Below are 18,248 nucleotides of genomic sequence, written 5' to 3'. Positions count from 1 at the left end.
TTTCACCGCCGTTGCATCATTGCACGCGGTCGGGCAGGGCTACGGCTGGCCTTTGTGGACCCGATTCCAACGTGGGGGAGGGGAGGGGTGGACACTCTCCACCCCGCCCCGGACCGTGCGGAGTAAACGCACGACGGGCGGGGAAGCGGGCCACGCCGCGGGCTATCGGAAATCGGTGGGCGGCGTCCTCGGCGGGCGGCGGAGCTGACGGCCGGCGCTGGCGTCGACCTGCGGACGGCCGGCCTCGGCGGCCGGCGGAGCTAACGGCCGGCGCTGGCGTCGACGTGCGGGCGGCCGGCCTCGGCGGCCGACGGAGCTAACGACCGGCGCTGGCGTCGACGTGCGGGCGGAGGCTGGTGCCGCCGCTCCGGTCGGCCGCAGTTCGTGACTCGGTAATGATACATCTGATCAGATGGTGCCCGGCTCTGCGGGGCCCAGTGCCCGGACGGGGTCCAGTGGGTCCAGTGCGCGGACGGGGTCTGGCAGCGCGGCGGGGAGGGGCGGTGGGGACCGAGCGGTGCTCGGTGGCGCGTGCCGGACGCACGTGCGCCGCAGGCACCGCGTCCACGCGGCTGGACGGGCACGATCGAAACACGGGAACACCTGGTCCGAATACCGGGCCGTCAAATCGATACCGACCGGGCTCCCCCTCCCCCTGCCGTCACCTCCCCTTCGTCCGGTCGGCGATGGAGGGGGGGGGGGGGGGGCGGATGTCGCTCGCTCAGCGCGGCTCAGTACCCGCGGCGGAAATGCCGACAGACGTCCGGGCCTTCCGCTCGAGCGCCGATGATCCCGATCCGCCGCCGGTCGTCTTTTTCGACGTCTGGGCGGCCCGCACGATGTGGCGTCGGGTGTTTAGGGCCGCGTCGACATCAAGGCCACATCTGTGCGACATGGTCACAGGCTCGTCCAGAACATCGCGGATATGTGGAAGAAAACTGAATTCTCCCCACAAAGTGATGTATCTCAACACGACTGGAAATAGCGTTTTCAGAAGATAAACGATACCCCGGGAGAAGAAACTTGACGACACTTTCGGGCTCCTAGGGTGCCTCACCACGCTGCTGAAATGCCTGGGAGACTGCATGGTCTCAACGCCTTTGAATGGCTCGCGGTGGACGACAGTTGGCAATGTGCCGTGCCGCGGTGGCACCACGATACACATCGCCCAGCGCTGCTCCTGGCAGACGGCTGGTGTCGCCGGCCGGGAGCGCCGGAGATCGGCGCGGTCCGCGCTCCTCCCCGGCTCACCTCTGACGGCTGCCCGGCGTGCCGATGAAGGGGGAGCAGCTGGTGCTGAGTCGGCCGGCGTAGCCCCGGCGCCGGCAAGACCGCCAGCGGCACCTGAGCCCCGGGCACGTGTGTCGGCTCCCTGTTTACCGGGCGCCGGGTCGCGACACGGCGCCGGCCGTGTCCGCGCGGCACCCGCAGCGTATCAACGTCAAGTGAGGTGTTGTTGACGTGACAGAGTCGGCGTCACTCGACGGCGTTTGTCTGTTGAGGCCCTTTAGAGCCGCGTCCGTGGCTCGCGTTCCGGCGCCTCGGGCGTGATGGCGCCTGTGTCGGTGCTGGCCCTTCCGCCGTGGTTTCATTCGTGCTCAAGGGTGCCGGCCCGCCCTCTGACTTCTGAGGCGACGACGAGCTGTCAGGTCCTGTCCCCGGCTCCCCTGACGTCACTGGACTGATAATGATGTCACCGTCCGTCCTAGGTCTCCACACTCTGCTCCTGCTGGTCTCGTGCTCCTGCTGGTCTCGGTCCACCTCTTCTCGCCTGCCCTGTCCGGCGTCTCCGCTACCCCCCCCCCCCCCCCCCCCCTACCACGTAACGACATCCGTGTCTGGCGGTGCCGGACCGCTGCCCGGTCGCTAACCGCCGCCTGATGCCCGCGCGCCTGCCCGCAGCTGCCCGCCGCGCCGGCCGGCTGCCTGCCCGACAAGGCTGAGTGCCCCGCACCTGTGCAGCCACGCAGCGCAGGGTGTCGCCCGCCAGGGAGGGGGCGGGGGGAGGGGGGACACGGGGCCCCGGCACCTTTCGGTGGTGTGTTGTAGGAGTTTTGCGGGTCACTCTGCTTTGTAATTCAGGGTGCAGAGCACCATTGCAAATCATCGCGATAGGAAAAGCTTGAATCTAGTGTTAAGTTCTGAACTGTTAAAGTTAGTCATGGTTGATTTCGATATCGAGTGCATTTGAATGCGTACTCTTGTAAAACCTTCACATTTACATGCGAGTCTAGGCATATGATTTCCGTGAAGCCACGCGTCGCCAGGCTGCACTGAATGTGGGCATCGCACTGGTCCATACGCCCTGGTACTGCCAGGTAATGCTCTGTCTTACATGTGAGTCTAGGCATATGATTTCCATTAAGCCACGCGTCGCCAGACTGCACTGAATGTGGGCCTCGCATTGGTCCTTGTCCTGAGACTGCCAGGTAATGCTCTGCGCCAGCGACAGAGGGCGCCTATACGGCAAAATGAAACGCGATGTGAGGACATTTCCCGAGCAGGTAGATCTGTCAAACCTCCAGACCAAACGTCTAAACGGCTCGAGCGGAAAGGCCATACGTTAATCGTGCCTTCGATCGCCCAGTGCAGCACTCCCAAAGCGGCGTTCCTGCCACGGCCTCCAGATGGCGCCACCAGTCCGCGCCATTATTCGGCCATACCCGATTATCCCGGCTGGCGTCTGTGTCAGAGTCCTTTAGGGTGCCGTGACCGATGGCGGGCGCGATGACGAGACGTTTGGAGGCGCCCCAGCCCCTGGCGGCCGCCGTTTGCCGGGCGTGTGTGATGACTCGCTGGTGCGGGACGGCAGTGGATGAGCGACAGATACTGGCTATCACTCACGGCCAAACCTCGGCTCGTCCCTGTTCATTGAAAAATCTGCTGCCGTCGCCGCTTGGTTTGATTGGTTAGACAGCTCGTGGTAGGTCCAATGTGACGTCATCCCCTGCCGGTCTGCCGAGAGCGTGTCAGCGTCAGTCCACTGCTGGTCTGCCGGCTCAGCCCGCCGCTTCTGTGGACTGCCGTGTCACCAGCCCGGTGCCTGCCCCGCCCTCTGCCGTTGACCCGGGTCGGTGCTGTGCTCCGACCCCAGGGCGGCGGCGGCCGGCGCCGGTTCAGCCCGCCGGAGCCGTGCTGGCCGCTGACGCCGCCGCGCCAGCGACGGTCACGGCCGGTCGGCAGCTCCGCCAGCCGCCACCACCCTTGGCCGGCCATCCGCAGCCGCCGCGCGCCCGCCGCTGCGCCGCGGACGCCGCAGTCACGGCCGCCGGCGCGCCGCGCTCGTCACAATGTGACCGCGGCCGCGCGCCTGAGGGCGGCGAAGGCGGTGTCGGCCCCGCAGCCAAGGGGCCGGTCGGAGGACACGGAAGTAACCGCCACAGACGAGCGGAACTGAAGGGCAGGACAGTGAAGCACGGCTGTGGGCAGCTCTATGCGCTTCGTGCGGATGTATGGCTGACCTATGCGGTTGTGCAACGCTGCCGATTCCGAAATTTCCGTGCGGAAGGAAATCAATCACTGCACCGACCCCGGATCATCCTCTGAAGCCTCAGTTGTCCGGTGTGTCCTTTGTTCGCGTCGGTCGCGGGTATGTAATGCATTGAGATCACTCTGTCGCAATGGCCAAAAAATGCACGCAACGATTAACGTGTAGCCTGGTGGTTTCGAAACCACCTTTGTTCATTCATGCAGCGGGACCACTCGGTCAACAAAGACGGCTTACGAAAGCGTGTGCGTCCCTCTCCCCCGGCCGCTGCGGCGGTTCTTTTCACTTCGTCGTGTGCACTGCTTTCGGCCTCACCCCACCTGGCGTGTGACACTTGACCTCGCCGCCGTGCGGAGAGCGTGTGCACAATCTGCACAGTTTCCGCCCCAGTGGTCCGTTCAGGACTCACGTGAGCCGGGTGCGTTGCGTGCAATCACGCTGCCGAAATGCCTGAACGCCCTGTGTTAGTCAGGGCTTAGATATCTCGCGCCATGGCGCGGCAAGAATATCTGATGAAATAACGTCGCGGCGTGTTTCCTCGTGCAAGGTGCGTACCACCCGCAAGCATTGATTTTCCTCAGGGTCACCACGTTCCATGCGCCTTCCAGCGGTTCGAGATCCTCTGACTTTCCGTGGTAACGATCGCAGGGGTATATCGTCTGTAACTTCCTGTGGTCTCTGCAGCCGGCGGCGTGGACAGCGCGATCACTCAGCGAATGAAACTGATTTGCTATGTCGCAAACTCGTCGTGATTACCTGTACTTACTCGTCGGGCTCCCAGCTGACTCGATTTCCGATAACCGGATCGTGGCCTTCGACCGACCACGGTCTCCCGCCGCTGCGTGCCGGTCTGCGAGTCGGGAAACCGCACCCATCCATATGCGGTCGCCAGAGGACGACGCCCGCTCGCCTCCAGACGCCAACAATGCAGAGTAATGCACTTTTGCCTCAAGCCTTCGTCGTTTGGCCGGTTTTTTACAGGATTCGCGATTGCAGCGGGGTTTAGAGCGCATATGCGTTTTCGAGCGTGATGAGGAGGCGTTTTTTCTGTGGAGTCGTTCGTGATGCTGTGGGGGCCGCACGCAACAACAAAAGCCATGCGTCACTTTCATATTCGTGTGTGCGTAACTGTGGGAAATTATATCAGCATTTTGGGCTGGCTTGGATCATCCACCGCTATGATATCCTCTCCTCCTTACAGCTTTTGATAGGCTTCTGATCCCGTGGGGGCCAAGACTTTCGTTACTTATACCGGATGCTGAATCTCATGACTAATTTATGTTTTACATGTAACGGACTTGCACCCGAAAACCACGAGCATACCATGCGTCGAAGATACCGTCTTGACAGAGACCACGGTCACGTCCATGTTATCTCCATAAGTGGACGTCTCTTCTGCCCCAGATAGTTATCGCCGCTCCTCTGCCCACCCTTCTGTCCTTGTGAGGAACACCTCCCGTGGATAGCGGTCAAATTAGATGCATCTCCACGCGTCGAGGTGCTTCACCCGCCCACCAAAAATTCTTCAACCGTCAGGAGCTGTGAGGAGAGGCGCCTCGGCGCGTGTGCGTGGGCTGAGCTGGTGTAACGAGACGCCGCGTGCCGCTCCGGCGGAGCCGCCCAGCCTGTTAGCCTCTCCCAGCGCGCCGTCTCCGTGCGGCACCTGTCATTACGCCGACGGAATCAGTCCGAGTCGGCGCTGGCGGCCGGCCGGCCGACCGACCTCCGGCTCAGCATTACCGACCATTAGGCCGCAAGGGGCTCGCCGGCCGCCGCCGGCGCCGCCCCGAATATGGCAGCCCGGCCGGGGCAGCCGGCTGCCAGACGCAGCGGCGCCAGCTCGGGACGGGGTGGGAGGGCTGGACGTCCCGAAACAGCAGGACGGCTCACGGAGGAGACTCGGCGATGCTGAGGAACGGGGAGAGCGTGACGGGAGCTTCGGTTGGCCGCTGTGACACGTGACCACGCGGAAATGTATGGCCATAATTCCGGTTGACCGTCAATGCTTCAATACCGTTACGCAACACGAACTTCTGTGAATCGGGAAATGTAGAACGCGAGGCTGCTACAGCGAACAATTGCTTTTTTGCTCGCCGCTGACAATGTGATGACCCTCCAGATCTTTGTGTTCGGCGACTACCGTAAGGATGCCACACCTGGGCTACGTACATCGGAAAAGCCGCGAACAAATGCTTCCTTGACAAAGAGAGCATTTGGCGCCAGATGAATCGTGCGAGAAATTCTTTGTCACGTGCGGAACGGCGAATGCACGCCTGCAACGATTCAACTGGGGCGTACCCTCGTGAAGAGCCACGCCAGCTGCGCTGACAACACCTGCCCCAATCACGGCCAACTGTCAGTTGATCGAAGGTCGTGCCCCGCCGCCGCCGACGCCACGAGCAGCGGGCTACATATCGCGGCGCGTCGGCAGGTTCAGCGGCGCCGCCTCCTCGCCGGCCGTCGAGGCCGCCTGCCGCCGGCCGTGGCTGGTGGCGCCTGGTTCGGGCGCCCCGGCTGACGGCTGATGGGACGCGGCCGGCGGCGGGCTCGGAGGGCGTCGGACCAGCCGTCAAACTCTGCCGGGCCGACGCCGCCGACGCTCAGCTGTCTCGGCGCCCGCTGCGTGCGGCGGAGCGCAACGGCGGGCGGTCTCCCTGTGCCTTCATGGACTCATCTCACAATGAGCATATATATATCTATATCTATTTCTATATATCTATCTATCTATCTATCTATCTATCTATATTTATGTATACATATACATACGTATATATATATATATATATATATATATATATATATATATATATATATATATATATGTGCATTGACACCCAATGCAACTTATTTGCAGTTGCCAAAGCAGTCTTACCTTCTGTCGATCCTGGCAAGAACATGTGGAGAAAGCCTCTTGTCAAAGCTCTCGTCAGTCCTTTGTACGGCCGACGCGTTGGAAACGGTTGCTCGGGCTCCAGGCATGTCGTCACCGTGAACTGCCTGCGTCGCGCTCCAAAAACGGCCGCAATTCGCGGTCTCCTCCGGCTGTCGCCGCACGAGCTCCAAATGCCCCGCCGCATCGAAACAGAGAGCAGCGAGAGAATCAGCTCGTGTCGCCCTGGTCAGGGCGCAGCCGCAGGTCTGCGTGGCCGGGTGGTCTCCGGCACTTCGTCAGCGGCCACGGGAACGACATACCTCCATCCCAGCGCCGGTGCGCTCCGCCGATGTGACACTTTGGGGCGGCTCTTTGCGGCTATGTGGAAAGTCTGGTGTTGTTAAGGCGGGGTGGAAAACTGCCGTGGGATGTTTACGAGGGCCTGGTTTCTGCATCACGCGCAGTGCAGTCGGCAATGCGGCTCATTATGGGTATTAGTGCGACTGCTGCCTTCGTTGTGTTTCATGTGGCACGCTTGTTGCGGACATCAACAGCCTTAGCGGTCGAAGATGATGCCGACCTTATAGGCATCATCTGAAGCGCGCACCTTTTACAAACACCTCTGGCTTCACTGCTAGTAACGCACATTGTGCGCACGGTTGGGGCGGACGTTGTGTCATTGCGAATGTCTTAGCTCCTTCATGCTTCACTGTCTTTCTCTCCTGTGGGGTTAGGGTCACCCAAGACTTCGGTAGAAACACCAAGAATAAAAATTATCTTTATTGCAAATCGGTCCATCGCCCGCCTTGATAATTTCATTAATTTCCGCTTTTTTAGCTTTGGCTTGGCACCTTTGGGCACCTCAATGTCCAGAGCTTTGACGAGTCACCTTTGACCTTCCATCATTTTGACCCTGGTAGCGCCCCTGGCTTCCGCCAAGACCGATGACATGCTGACCTGGCCTTGTCCGGACGGTGGCGGCGCTGCTGCCGTCCACCCAGGCCGGCGACGCATCGGTACGACCCGCGCAGGAAGCGGTCCAGCGCGTCTTGCCGTCCGGCGCCGGACCAGTGGGGTCCGTGGCGCCACGCCCGCGGGACCCCAGGACCGGACCAGGTTGGACCACCTAGCCACGGTGTGTCCGTGCTCACGGCGGCCGTGGTCGCCGCAGTCGAAGACCGCCAATTAGACCGGCTTACGAATGAAAGCCGTTCTGACACATCTTGACGACATGCAAGGCTAGCTACTGCATTGTCGGGGAAGCGTTTGGACATATCACGAGGGCTTTGCATTGAATCACAGCCAGTTTGAGTGATGTAAAGGCCATGCAGGTATTCAGACGTCCCATCTCGCCGCGCCGCCGTATCTCTACATCTCCATTTGCATGGCTCGAATGGCGTAATTTTCCAGGACAATACAAAAAATCCATAAATTTTCTGGCCAATGTCCAGTTAATTAGGTGAGCGTGCGGCGTGAAAGGCTGGCTGGCGGCCTGGGCGGGACAGGGGGCCGCGCGTGCTCTGGACGGCGCGGAACGGCGCCGAATGTCGCCGCCTCTCGGATCAGTGACCGGTCCGCCTGTTTACCGTCCGGGCGGGTGGCAGCCGTGGCCTCAAACGGCGCCGCCGGCCGCCTCCAGAAAAACGGCCGCTCAGCACCCGGCGCCCGCGCGCTGGGGTGTGGTGCACGTCGTTACCCGGTGCGCGCGCGCTCTCTCCCTCTCTCTCGCCTGCGAGTGTGGTGATGATTGCCTTTGGCCCGCGTGTGATGCGCTCTCTGACTGCCGACCTTCTGATGAGCTGTGTGCACCCACGAGCCCAATCCCACCGCCACTGGCGACAAACGGTGCGGCGCAGACCGCGTTCTCGTGACAATCTCTCCGCCAACTCTGAAATCCCCAACCCCGTCACAAACGTGGCGTCTTCCGCGCGTTCATCCCCAGCGTGGGCGCCGCCGGCGACGAGTCCCCGGAGCCCGCTCCGCTGCTGCCGGTCAGGCCGCCGACTGAGCTCGTTAACAGGCCGGGCTCCGCGTCGTCCTGCACCGTAACAAATCGCCGCCCTGGCGTAATGAGGCCTTCCGTTCCGTAACGGAGCCTTCAGTCCGCGCCGCGCGGCGACCCTCCGAAAGAGTTCACCACCGGGTATGGAGGCCGCCGGCGCGCCGAAAGAGTCTGCTGCTTGGGATGGAGCTCACCGCGCCGTAATAAAGCCGCCGGCAGTCGCGCTGGGAATTAGTTATGAGCGCCGTCCGCGTTAAGTTGCGTGGGAGGCAGCGCTCAGGTCGGATCGCCCCGCGTCGAGGATCAGCGCTGCACACTGCACGAGATGTCGGGCGTAGCAAATCGCTGAGACGCCCAGCGCCTGGCGCCTCCGGCAAGGCCGCGGACGTCGATGCACGTCTGCAATCGTGGCGTTTTTGCGGGCGTCGGCCGGCCTCGGTCGCCCTCCCCTGCGTACGTGCCGGCACCGGTGCCCGTTGTCTCGGCTGATTTGTTGGCGGCCTCGGCGAAGTGTACGGTCATGGTCGTCCGCGGCGGGCAGTGCAGGGGTCTCGCTGTCGGGTGTTGTTCGGACGGCGGTGGTGAGCTGTCGGACATGACCGGGGCGACCTCGCTGGGAGGAGGCCGCGATCAAAGGTCTCGAGTCGACCTGCGGCGTCGCTCGACCGTGGTGCGCGGCGGAGGCGAGTGGCCCCGTTGCCAGCCGGCTGATGGTAGATATCTGCTTGACAGGAAAGTGTCGCGTTGATATGGACGCAGACCGTAAGCAGCGTCACTCAAGAGTCCCCTGGAGGTCGCGTTCTAAACGGTCCAACAACCGGTTTGCGGAGTGTAGTTGGGTTAGGTTGCACCTGATTCTCTGAGCCCCCTGGGATTTTTGTCACCTTCAAGGCGTTTATCAGATACGCTTACGTCAGTTTTCTGCAGCCTTCTGCCTTTCGTTAAGCAGGCTTTACAACTGCCATTCATGGGGCGATTCAGTCCCATGCCAGTATTCCCTCCGGGTAGTGACCGACCACGAGTCTGTCACGGTCACGTTAAGCTTGCCCCTTCTGCCCTTCCGTTTTGCCGTGCCTAGTATGCAGAATGGTCCGGTGTCGTGCGAGGCCGGTGAGAAGGTCGCAAGCGACTGAAAGGTCGAGCCACACCTTCACCGCAGCGAGACCCAGCAGTGGGCAGCGGCGAGCTCCTTGTGAGGCGTTGCCGCAATGCTCACATCAGACATAACACAGCCTGGGAATCAAGATGGGCAATCTGAATCAGCAATGTGCTGAAGCATGCATAATTACATAGGAATGCTCGGGGAAGCGGTTTGGCTAGCAAATTCACGCGATCGCCGTGTTTGGAATCATGCTGTCGACCCGCCGCTCGCGGCTGCCTCCGAAATGTACAGCAGCAATCAAGAAGGCCACGAAGTGTGCGCTTTTGACCCGGGGACTGATTGAGCGTTTCGTGTCGATCTCCCGGGCGTTTATGGTCAGATCCCGGTCATTATGTGACCTAACCCGTAGTTTCAGCGTGCACCCGTCTCAGCATTCGCTTCGGACTGCACGTAAATCCTCGACCGCGCTCTGACCCCTGGCAGCGCGTTGTCGTCGCCGTAATGTGCTCACGCGACGGGCGGTCGTATGCAGCATGACCTGACCTCTGACCTGACCCGTGACCTCTGTGTGTTCGCAGCCACCCGGATGTGCCGCACCGGGGCATGACTCGGAACCCGGGCGACAGCTGCGCGCGTATCAGAAACCTCTCCATCGTGCTGAAGAACATCAAACACTTCTATGAGGTAGGTGCCTCTTGGCCTCTCGTGTGTTGGAATGCGGTTTTGGTGACGTCGGCCGCTCACATCTGTCCGGTTCTGTTTTGTTAGACTTTTGAGTGGGATCCGTGTCCGGTGACGCTGGTGCTGGTGTAACAACGCACCTTGACGTGGGCTCTTATACCCGTCTAGAAAGTATCACACCCGTATCCGCCCCGCCGGCAGTGTCATGGGCCCCACCAAAAATATCCGGCCCGATCTGGCCCGCCCCGCCCCGTCGTCCCTCAGGATGTCAGCACATATCCTCGCGACTTCCCTGGGGCCGACCTCACCCCCGTCCTCCGGGACACTGCGCGGTCACCTGTCGCTCGGGGCGAAGGTGGGATCATTGAGGCCCGATTGGCTGGAGGCCAGCGCGCTGCCTGTGGTCGGCGCCCGTCCCCACGGTGTTTGGTCCCGGCATTGCTCCCACCCAGCGCCACAGCCGCCAGCCGCGGCCCCCGCGCTGGTCACCAGCGGTCAGCGGTCAGCGGTCAGCGGTCAGCGGCCGCCGTGGCCCGCGGTGAGCTGTGACCAGAGGTTAGACGCAGCAAATGTGGATGCAGGTCAAATCAGCCGGTCGGGCCAACTGGAGGTATTTCGGTTTGGCCGGCAGTTGGATTCGACCTATATTCAGAGAGTCTGGACACCAGAGGCAGACCCGCATCATTAGTGCAGTTTCTGCGTAGGGGATACTCAGCTATGCGTTATGAGCAGCGCGGGCGGTTGATTAACAGTAACGACCAGGTCCGGGTTGGTGCCTGGCCATAGGCAGGATTTTGAGTAACCACGATTGCCCATTTGGTGCGTGATGAGGCAACGTTTCTTTCGCATGCGTGGTTCAAGAACTTGAAGTTCTTCTCTTGCACATAAGCCCCGTCATTGCCCTCAGCCTTCACTTGTTTCCAAGCAGGATGTAGGTTTTAGACGCACGGCGTGGGCTGGTTGTGCATGGCCAGACCTGCCTTGGTCTGACCTCGACGTCAGACCTGTACTGATCTGATCTGGATGTCAGACCTGCATTGGTCTGACCTGGATATCAGACCTGGACTGATCTGATCTGGATGTCAGACCTGGACTGATCTGACCTGGACGTCAGACTTGGACTGATCTGACCTGGACGTCAGACTTGGACTGATCTGATATGGATGTCAGACCAGGACTGATCTGATCTGGATGTCAGACCTGGACTGATCTGATCTGGATGTCAGACCTGGACTGATCTGACCTGGACGTCAGACTTGGACTGATCTGATATGGATGTCAGACCAGGACTGATCTGATCCGGATGTCAGACGTGCATTGGTCTGACCCGAACGTCAGACCTGGACTGATCTGATCTGGATGTCAGACCTGCATTGGTCTGACCTGGACGTTAGACCTGGACTGATCTGACCTGGATGTCAGACCTGGACTGGTCACACGTGATCGCTATGACAGCAACATTGCCCAGTACAGTACAGGTGCTAAAACACTTGCATCGAAGTACGGTATCTTTCTGAAAAGGTCCGGCCATTCGAACGGCTCTGTGTTTTTGTGCCGATATTTCCCGGTCCAGTTCACACCAGGATTGCCAGAGGCACCGGCCGAAAGAACATACTTCCTTTCATCTGAGACCCGGTTCGTTACCCACACATCTCGACCTTTGTCACCCACAACAAGCGGCGAAACTTAACTTACAGCCTTTCACTCAGATAAAAAGCGGGACTTAAGCTAACACCCTTCAATCACTCGGATTCCGCTCCCAGAAAGATCCGGGAGAAATGGGCTACATCCTTCCACCGCGGGCGCGGTGACCTCTGTGTCCTGGTCTGCACGAAAGCATCGCATTTCAACCTCACGTGGAAAAGCGCAGCGTCCTTTCCGGCCGCTCAGTTAATTACATTTTTTGCAGCCGACTCCACGGGATGGTGCTCTGCGCGGCGCCCTCGCCTCTTCATAAGGCCGCTATCGCCTCTAAATAAGGCCGCGCCGCCCGTCGAGCCCAGTCTGGCGCCCCCGACCGGCCGCAGCGCCGGGAGCTGGCGCCAATTAGGCCGCGGCGCGGTCGGGCCTTACGTTTCGGGCCACGGACTAATGCAGCGTCGGCGGCGCGTCCGGCCCGTGACGGATGTGCGAGCCGGCTGACCCGGCTGACCCGGCTGACCCGGCGAGCCGCGGGTCAGGGGTCGGCCGGCCACTGGCCAGGCGCCGCCGGCCGCCGCCGATCCGGGCTCTGATACCGCGCGGCCGGCGGTCGGGGTGAACGCTCCGGCACGACGCCGCGCGGCCGCTCCCGGGGGTCTGGCTCGTCGCGACAGGCTTTGGTGGCGGGCGCGCGTGGCTGGGGGTCCGGGGCCCTCCGGCGCCGCCTCGGGGGAGGTCAGGTCGCCAGCCGCACGCCTCCACCGCCAGCCGGACCGCCACGGTCCGAGCCTTGTCTCGCACTCTGCCCGGTCGCTGGTAGCTTCGTCGCGTTAACACGACGATACGCGTCGTCCGCCAGCCACCGGCCCTGCGTGGCCGTGCCTTGTTTGCCGGCGAGGCGCGTGGCTCGCGGCCGAACGGGGCTCGCTCTGACCCTTCTGCACGCCTGGTGTCCGTTACGTCTCGGTAACGGCACGCGCTCAGCCAGGCCCTGCGGGCCACTCGGACCGGAGGTGCGCTCCGCGGGGTCATCCGAAGCTCATAAGTTCAGCCGCACGCTCGAAAACAATCGCACTGTGTGCTCGTTTGTCTAGCTTGGCTTGCGATACACGCTCTGCTCGCTGGACGCCCACGCCGGCCGTCAAGTCAACAAAACAGTGGCGCAGGCTGGTGTTTGTGTGCGGAGAGGGCGGGGGGGGGGGGGGGGGGGAGGGGCGGGGCAGCGCAGATAACTGTTCGGCCGGTTTGCGAGCTTTTGACTGACGTTTCTCGGCTTCGTGCAGGTCACGAAACAGGTCCGCGTCGTAGCGTGCCATTAGCGCGTCCTCCGGGGCCGGCTTTGACAAGCTCAGGATTGTCTGCCCCCCTGCCCCCCGGAGGAAGGGAGCAGGTCCCTTCCTCCCTCTACCAGTCGTATCCGTCGGGTAGCTCCCAGAATGTGGCCTGTTTCATCCATCAGAATGAAAGGCAATTCATGAAGAGGCCGTATCAAAAGTCGATTTTCGCTGACGGCTGCTGAATGACAGCTGCTTCTGAGAGAGTGACGGGCCTTCTGAAGCCTTCTTGATAAGTCTCCAGACACAACTGTCAGCCAAGACTTTCTGATGTGTCTCCAAAGACGACCGTCGGCCGGGACAATCACTCTGGTCTTCTCGGGAGACAGCTGGCAGCTGCAGCCGACGCTGGATTTCCGGCCACCGCTGGCGCAGAAAAGAGCTGGCCTGGGTCGATGGCGCTCATTGTGCTGACGACGGACCGGTCGGGGTGGCGGAATGGGCGGTGATGCTGTACTGCTCTCGATCGATGCTCGCCAGACTTGACCTCCACCTCCCCAGTCGGTCCAGTCTGCCCCAGTGCGCTCCACTGATGACCGTCGGAACCAGCCGTCCACAACCAGTTCCAGTCGAGCCCAATCAGTAGCAGGCTGTGTGGCTTTGCCTCGGCGCTCCCCATGACTCCGCGGCGTGAACCAGCGTGCCCCAACCTGTCCCAGCCTGCCCGCTTCTGACCGGCCAATCTCAACCCTTCCCAGCCGGCGTGCCCCAGCCTGCCCCAGCCTGCCAGATTCTGACCGGCCGACCTCAGCCTCCCCAGCCAGCCTGCCCTAGCCTGCCCCAGCCTGCCCGATTCTGACCGGCCGACCTCAGCCTTCCCAGCCAGCCTGCCCCAGCCTGCCCCAGCCTGCCCGATTCTGACCGGCCGACCTCAACCTCCCCAGCCTGCCCCAGCCTGCCCGGTTCTGACCTGCCGACCCCAACCTCCCCAGCCAGCCTGCCCCAGCCTGCCCCAGCCTGCCCCAGCCTGCCCGGTTCTGACCTCTCGACCCCAGCCTCCCCAGCCGGCCTGCCCCAGCTTGGCCCGGCACGGTGACCGCAGGAGCACCTCTCCGCGCTCCCGGCGCCGCCGCAGCCATTGTTGTTTCCGGCGCGGCGACCGCCGGGCGGCCGGTATTTACAAGCCGGGCGGTGGCCATCGACGCGCGGCCGACTCGTTTGTAGCGCACCTGGCGGCGGCGGCGATCGCGCCGCACGCGGACTTGCGGCGCTGATGTCGGACGGAGGAGCGGCGGCGGGAGCTGCGTGTGACATGGCGACAATGGGGGCAGGGCAGAGGCTGCGCGGTGTCGTGACGCGGCGGCGCGAGGCCGGCGGGCGCGCGGTGATGTCGGACACGCGCGACATGGTGTTATTCGAGAGCAGGGAGGAGGTTTGACATGTCGACGCATCTGTCATGACGACTCATGGGACAGACGACGCAGAGGACCAGACTGAGCCAGCCAGAGACAGCCGGACAGAGACAGACGCAAGCGGACTGACATTGTGATGTCAAGAAACGAGCCGAGACGGGTGGCAAGAGACCAAGAGACTGGCCGAGACGGGTAGCAACAGACCAAGAGACTGGCCGAGACGGGTACCAAAATACCAAGAAACGGGTCGAGACAGCTCAGTGGCTAGTCGTGCTGGCTGCTCTTGTCGATCATTACGTCGAGGCAGGGGCGTATGATGTTGCTTTTTGACGACCACTGGGAGGCCCAGGGCCCTCGGTTTTATCCCTCGTCGTTGCCCCTCCCCTTTTGTGTCAAGAGTTCTGACTCGGTCAGCTGCGATGCTCTAGAACTTCCCAAGTTTTAAGTTCCAAAACTGCACGACGCCTGATTGCATCACTGCACAGCTCCACGAAGCCTATTCTCTGCCATTCCCCTGGTCAAAGCCAGCCCTCGCCCATCCCCGACCTCCACACCGCCGACTCCCAGCCTGCTCAACTGACCCCAATCCGAGTGCGCCCCGCCCCAGTGGCGCCGGTCGCCTGCGCCGGTGCGGCGGCCGCGGGCGGGGCCGCGCCGTGTCGGACGCACGGGCTGCAAGGCCGGCCGCGGCGTCGTGCAGGGCCGCCACCGCCCCGGCGCTTTCTTCCGGCGCGCTCGGTCGCCGCCGCGCCGGGTCAGCCCTCTCGGAGAGCGTGCACGGCGGTTGCAGGTTTTTAGGCGGCACGAGGTGACGAATTGGGGCGTGAAATCGCGCCGGTGCGCGGCGGAGAGCCCCGCCGGCGGCAGATGGCCGCTGGACGAAGGCTGCCTGGGCACAATCACGCATGGTTTGTCCCAGGCTGTCTCGGCTGCTGGGCCGGCCGATGTGCGGAGACCCGGCCAATCATTCGCGTGCGCGACGGCCGCTGGCCTTCTTGGCGACGACGCAGCCTAGTTCGGCTTTTCCGCGAGGTTCCTCAAAAGGCTGAAGAATAGGCGGCATATTGGTGGCCTGGGAACTGGCGCTGGCACTCGTTGAATGCGGGGTATCCCACTTGTACATCTTCCTGCCGAGCTTTGTGTAATCTGCAGTGCTTTCAGCCTCGTTCGTCTGTGTGTGTGTGTGTGTGTGTGTGTGTGTGTGTGTGTGTGTGTGTGTGTGTGTGTGTGTGTGTGTGTGTGTGTGTGTGCGTGCGTGCGTGCGTGCGTGCGTGCGTGCGTGCGTGCGTGCGTGCGTGCGTGCGTGCGTGCGTGCGTGCGTGCGTGCGTGCGTGCGTGCGTGAGGCAGCAGTGAATTGCTACGCGTCGCAGGCCGATGTGGCAACCCCTCTAACTCGCACCCCATTCCGCCGTGAGCTCGCAGCACATTCCGCTGTGGCAGTCGGCCTAATGTGCACGGCGCCCTGATGCGACAGGCGGCCCTCCGTCACCGTCACGCCATGCTGGCCAGTCCCCGCCTCCCAGCCGCGTGGCTGGGCCCGACATCGGCGCCTGAGAGCCGGCCGTCCCCCCGGCACGTCCGAGGGCCGCTGGGATCGCCCTGAGCCCTGAGGCACGCCGGGCATGCGGCCGCGGCCGCGGCCGGCTCCCAACAAGGTCCGCCGCAGCGTGCAGCGCAGCGCCAGCTAAGCCTTGGTACCGACGGCGCTGGACCGCGCCGCGTGGCGGAAGTCGGGGTGCGGTCGGCGCTGCGAGACGGTGGTCGGCTCCGAGCGTCGTTGACACCGGACAGCTGGGGCTTGGCGCAGCCCCGTCCGGGTGTGACGCTCTGAGGCGACAAGACGCGATGTCGGGGCAAGCGGGAGCTACGGTAACTGCGGTGGCCACAGCAGGCTCAGCTCGGCCTCTGGTCTCGGTCTCCGGTCTCCGGTCGCTCTACAGCTGAGAAGCTCGTCCGCTCTGCCGATCTCTCCACTGGTCTCGGAGGACTCCTCCTCGCACCAGATCATCCACCTGGTGCCGGCCGCGCGCGGCGTAGCGTCACAGCACCAGCACCAGCCGTGGAATGCGGCCTCGCCAGGTCATTAGTGCTGGGCGCGCGCGGCGCGCGCCGGGCGGGCTCACGCGGCTCTGTCGCACCCCGCGACGCGATGACAAATTAGCATGGCCTCCGGCGCAGGGTGCGCGCCATGCATCGGCGGCTATGCAGGCTAGGTACACGACCCGTGCCGGGCTCGCCGGCGACGAGCGGCGATTACGGAGCCGGTTTCACCATATGCGCCTGATGCATGGGGTCGCGGCGAAGACGCCGCCGCTGCCGGGAGAGTGTGCTGTTGCGGCATGGATGAGTTTCAGTGGGACGTTGTCGGTTTGTTTTCGCGGGTTCATGGACGTGGATGTGGACCGCACATCACGTGCTTCGATTTTGCTTTCACGTGCGCGTGGCTGTGCGGCGCTTTGCTGTGCTTTCGTGAGCTCGAGCCGTTCCGTTTCCTCGCAATTCGCCGGCCGCCCAACCCGTTCCCCTCCGTGGTTTAGGGCTACAGTTAACAAATATTGACGGACGCTTGGCGGGTAACACGCGATGGGCAGCGCACGCAAACGCGAGGGCGTCGGCCACTGGTCGTCTTGAAACGGCCTGCGAACGAGCGCGCGCTTGTGGCAGGACGATGGCGGTGGGAGAGTGGGAAGGCTGGGACAGACCGGACTTGCAGTAGCGCCGTCCCCAGCCAGGCGCACGTCCTCAGTGTAAACCCCCTGGCACGCACGTCCGTCCGTTCGGGGCTGAGGCACAACTTTGACCGCGAGCGCGCGGCGCGGGCACGAGCAGCCGTCCCACCGTTGCCCCACCGTCCCACCGTTGTCCCACCGTGGCTCGGCGGAGAGTTTGGCCCGCGGGCGACGCCGCCGGCGCCGTCCTCGCGGCCGATCGGCAGCTCGGTGCCGACTGCCGGGTGTGCGTCCTTGCCGTGTGTTTTAACGACGCGCGTCCGGTCGGCGAGCGGCCCCAGATTACGTGTAATGGCCGACTAGAACGTCGCGGGGGCCTGCGGTCGGCGCCGGCTCCCATGTCACCAGCGGGGGCCTGCGGTCGGTACCTGCTCCCATGTCACCCTCGGGGGCCTGCGGTCGGCACCGGCTCCCATGTCACCATCGCGGGCCTGCGGTCGGTACCTGCTCCCATGTCACCCTCGGGGGCCTGCGGTCGGCACCGGCTCCCATGTCGCAAGCGGGGGCCTGCGGTCAGCACCAGCGCCAATGTCAACGGCGGGGGCCTACGGTCGGTGCCGCCTCCCATGTCGCCTGCCGTCTCCGATGAAAGGACATTACCAGCGGCGGCGGACATGTCTGTGGCCGCTGACGACGACCGAGCCGCTCCCCAGACACGCGGGTTGACCGACCGACCGACCGACCTCAGTGTAGGGCCGATCAGGACCAGGCCCGGGCCGACCATGCGACTGCCCCGGTCATGACGCCCGCGCGCTCAGCATCAGCGAGCTCGCTGCATTCCACGCCTCCCACCGGCACGCTGACGCCGGACAGCTCAATGACGCCGGAGCGGCAGTGCCCGGAACGCGGCGCGCTCCCCGTTCATGACGCCCTCGCCCCGGGCGCGGCTGGCGCGCACGAGTGGCGCGGTGGATCGCGCTGCGGGCGCGCCGGTCCGGCCCCGCCCGCATACCAGCTGGGCGCGCGCGGCGGGGCATCACGCGACGGCAGCCGCGCCTCGCCGGATCCGACGGCCCGTTTTTGTGTGTCGTACTCGACAGGCGCGGC

At 63.2% G+C, this 18,248-nt stretch overlaps 1 protein-coding gene across 1 annotated transcript in view; it reads left to right on the top strand.

The window, feature by feature from the left end:
- The window catches only part of LOC119100363 (girdin), a 107,086-nt gene that overhangs the window by 10,656 nt on the left and 78,182 nt on the right, over window positions 1-18,248 (top strand). Inside the window, exon 3 of the mRNA XM_037223467.1 lies at window positions 10,042-10,147. Coding sequence (XP_037079362.1) covers window positions 10,042-10,147 — 106 coding nt within the window. The remainder of the gene's footprint in view (window positions 1-10,041; window positions 10,148-18,248) is intronic.

Source organism: Pollicipes pollicipes, unplaced genomic scaffold (assembly GCF_011947565.3).
Source record: "Pollicipes pollicipes isolate AB1234 unplaced genomic scaffold, Ppol_2.1 Scaffold_2555;HRSCAF=2994_pilon_pilon_pilon, whole genome shotgun sequence".
NCBI lineage: Eukaryota > Metazoa > Arthropoda > Thecostraca > Pollicipedomorpha > Pollicipedidae > Pollicipes > Pollicipes pollicipes.
Note: the sequence above shows the minus strand (reverse complement) of the source record. Positions and strands in the feature narration are given on the sequence as shown.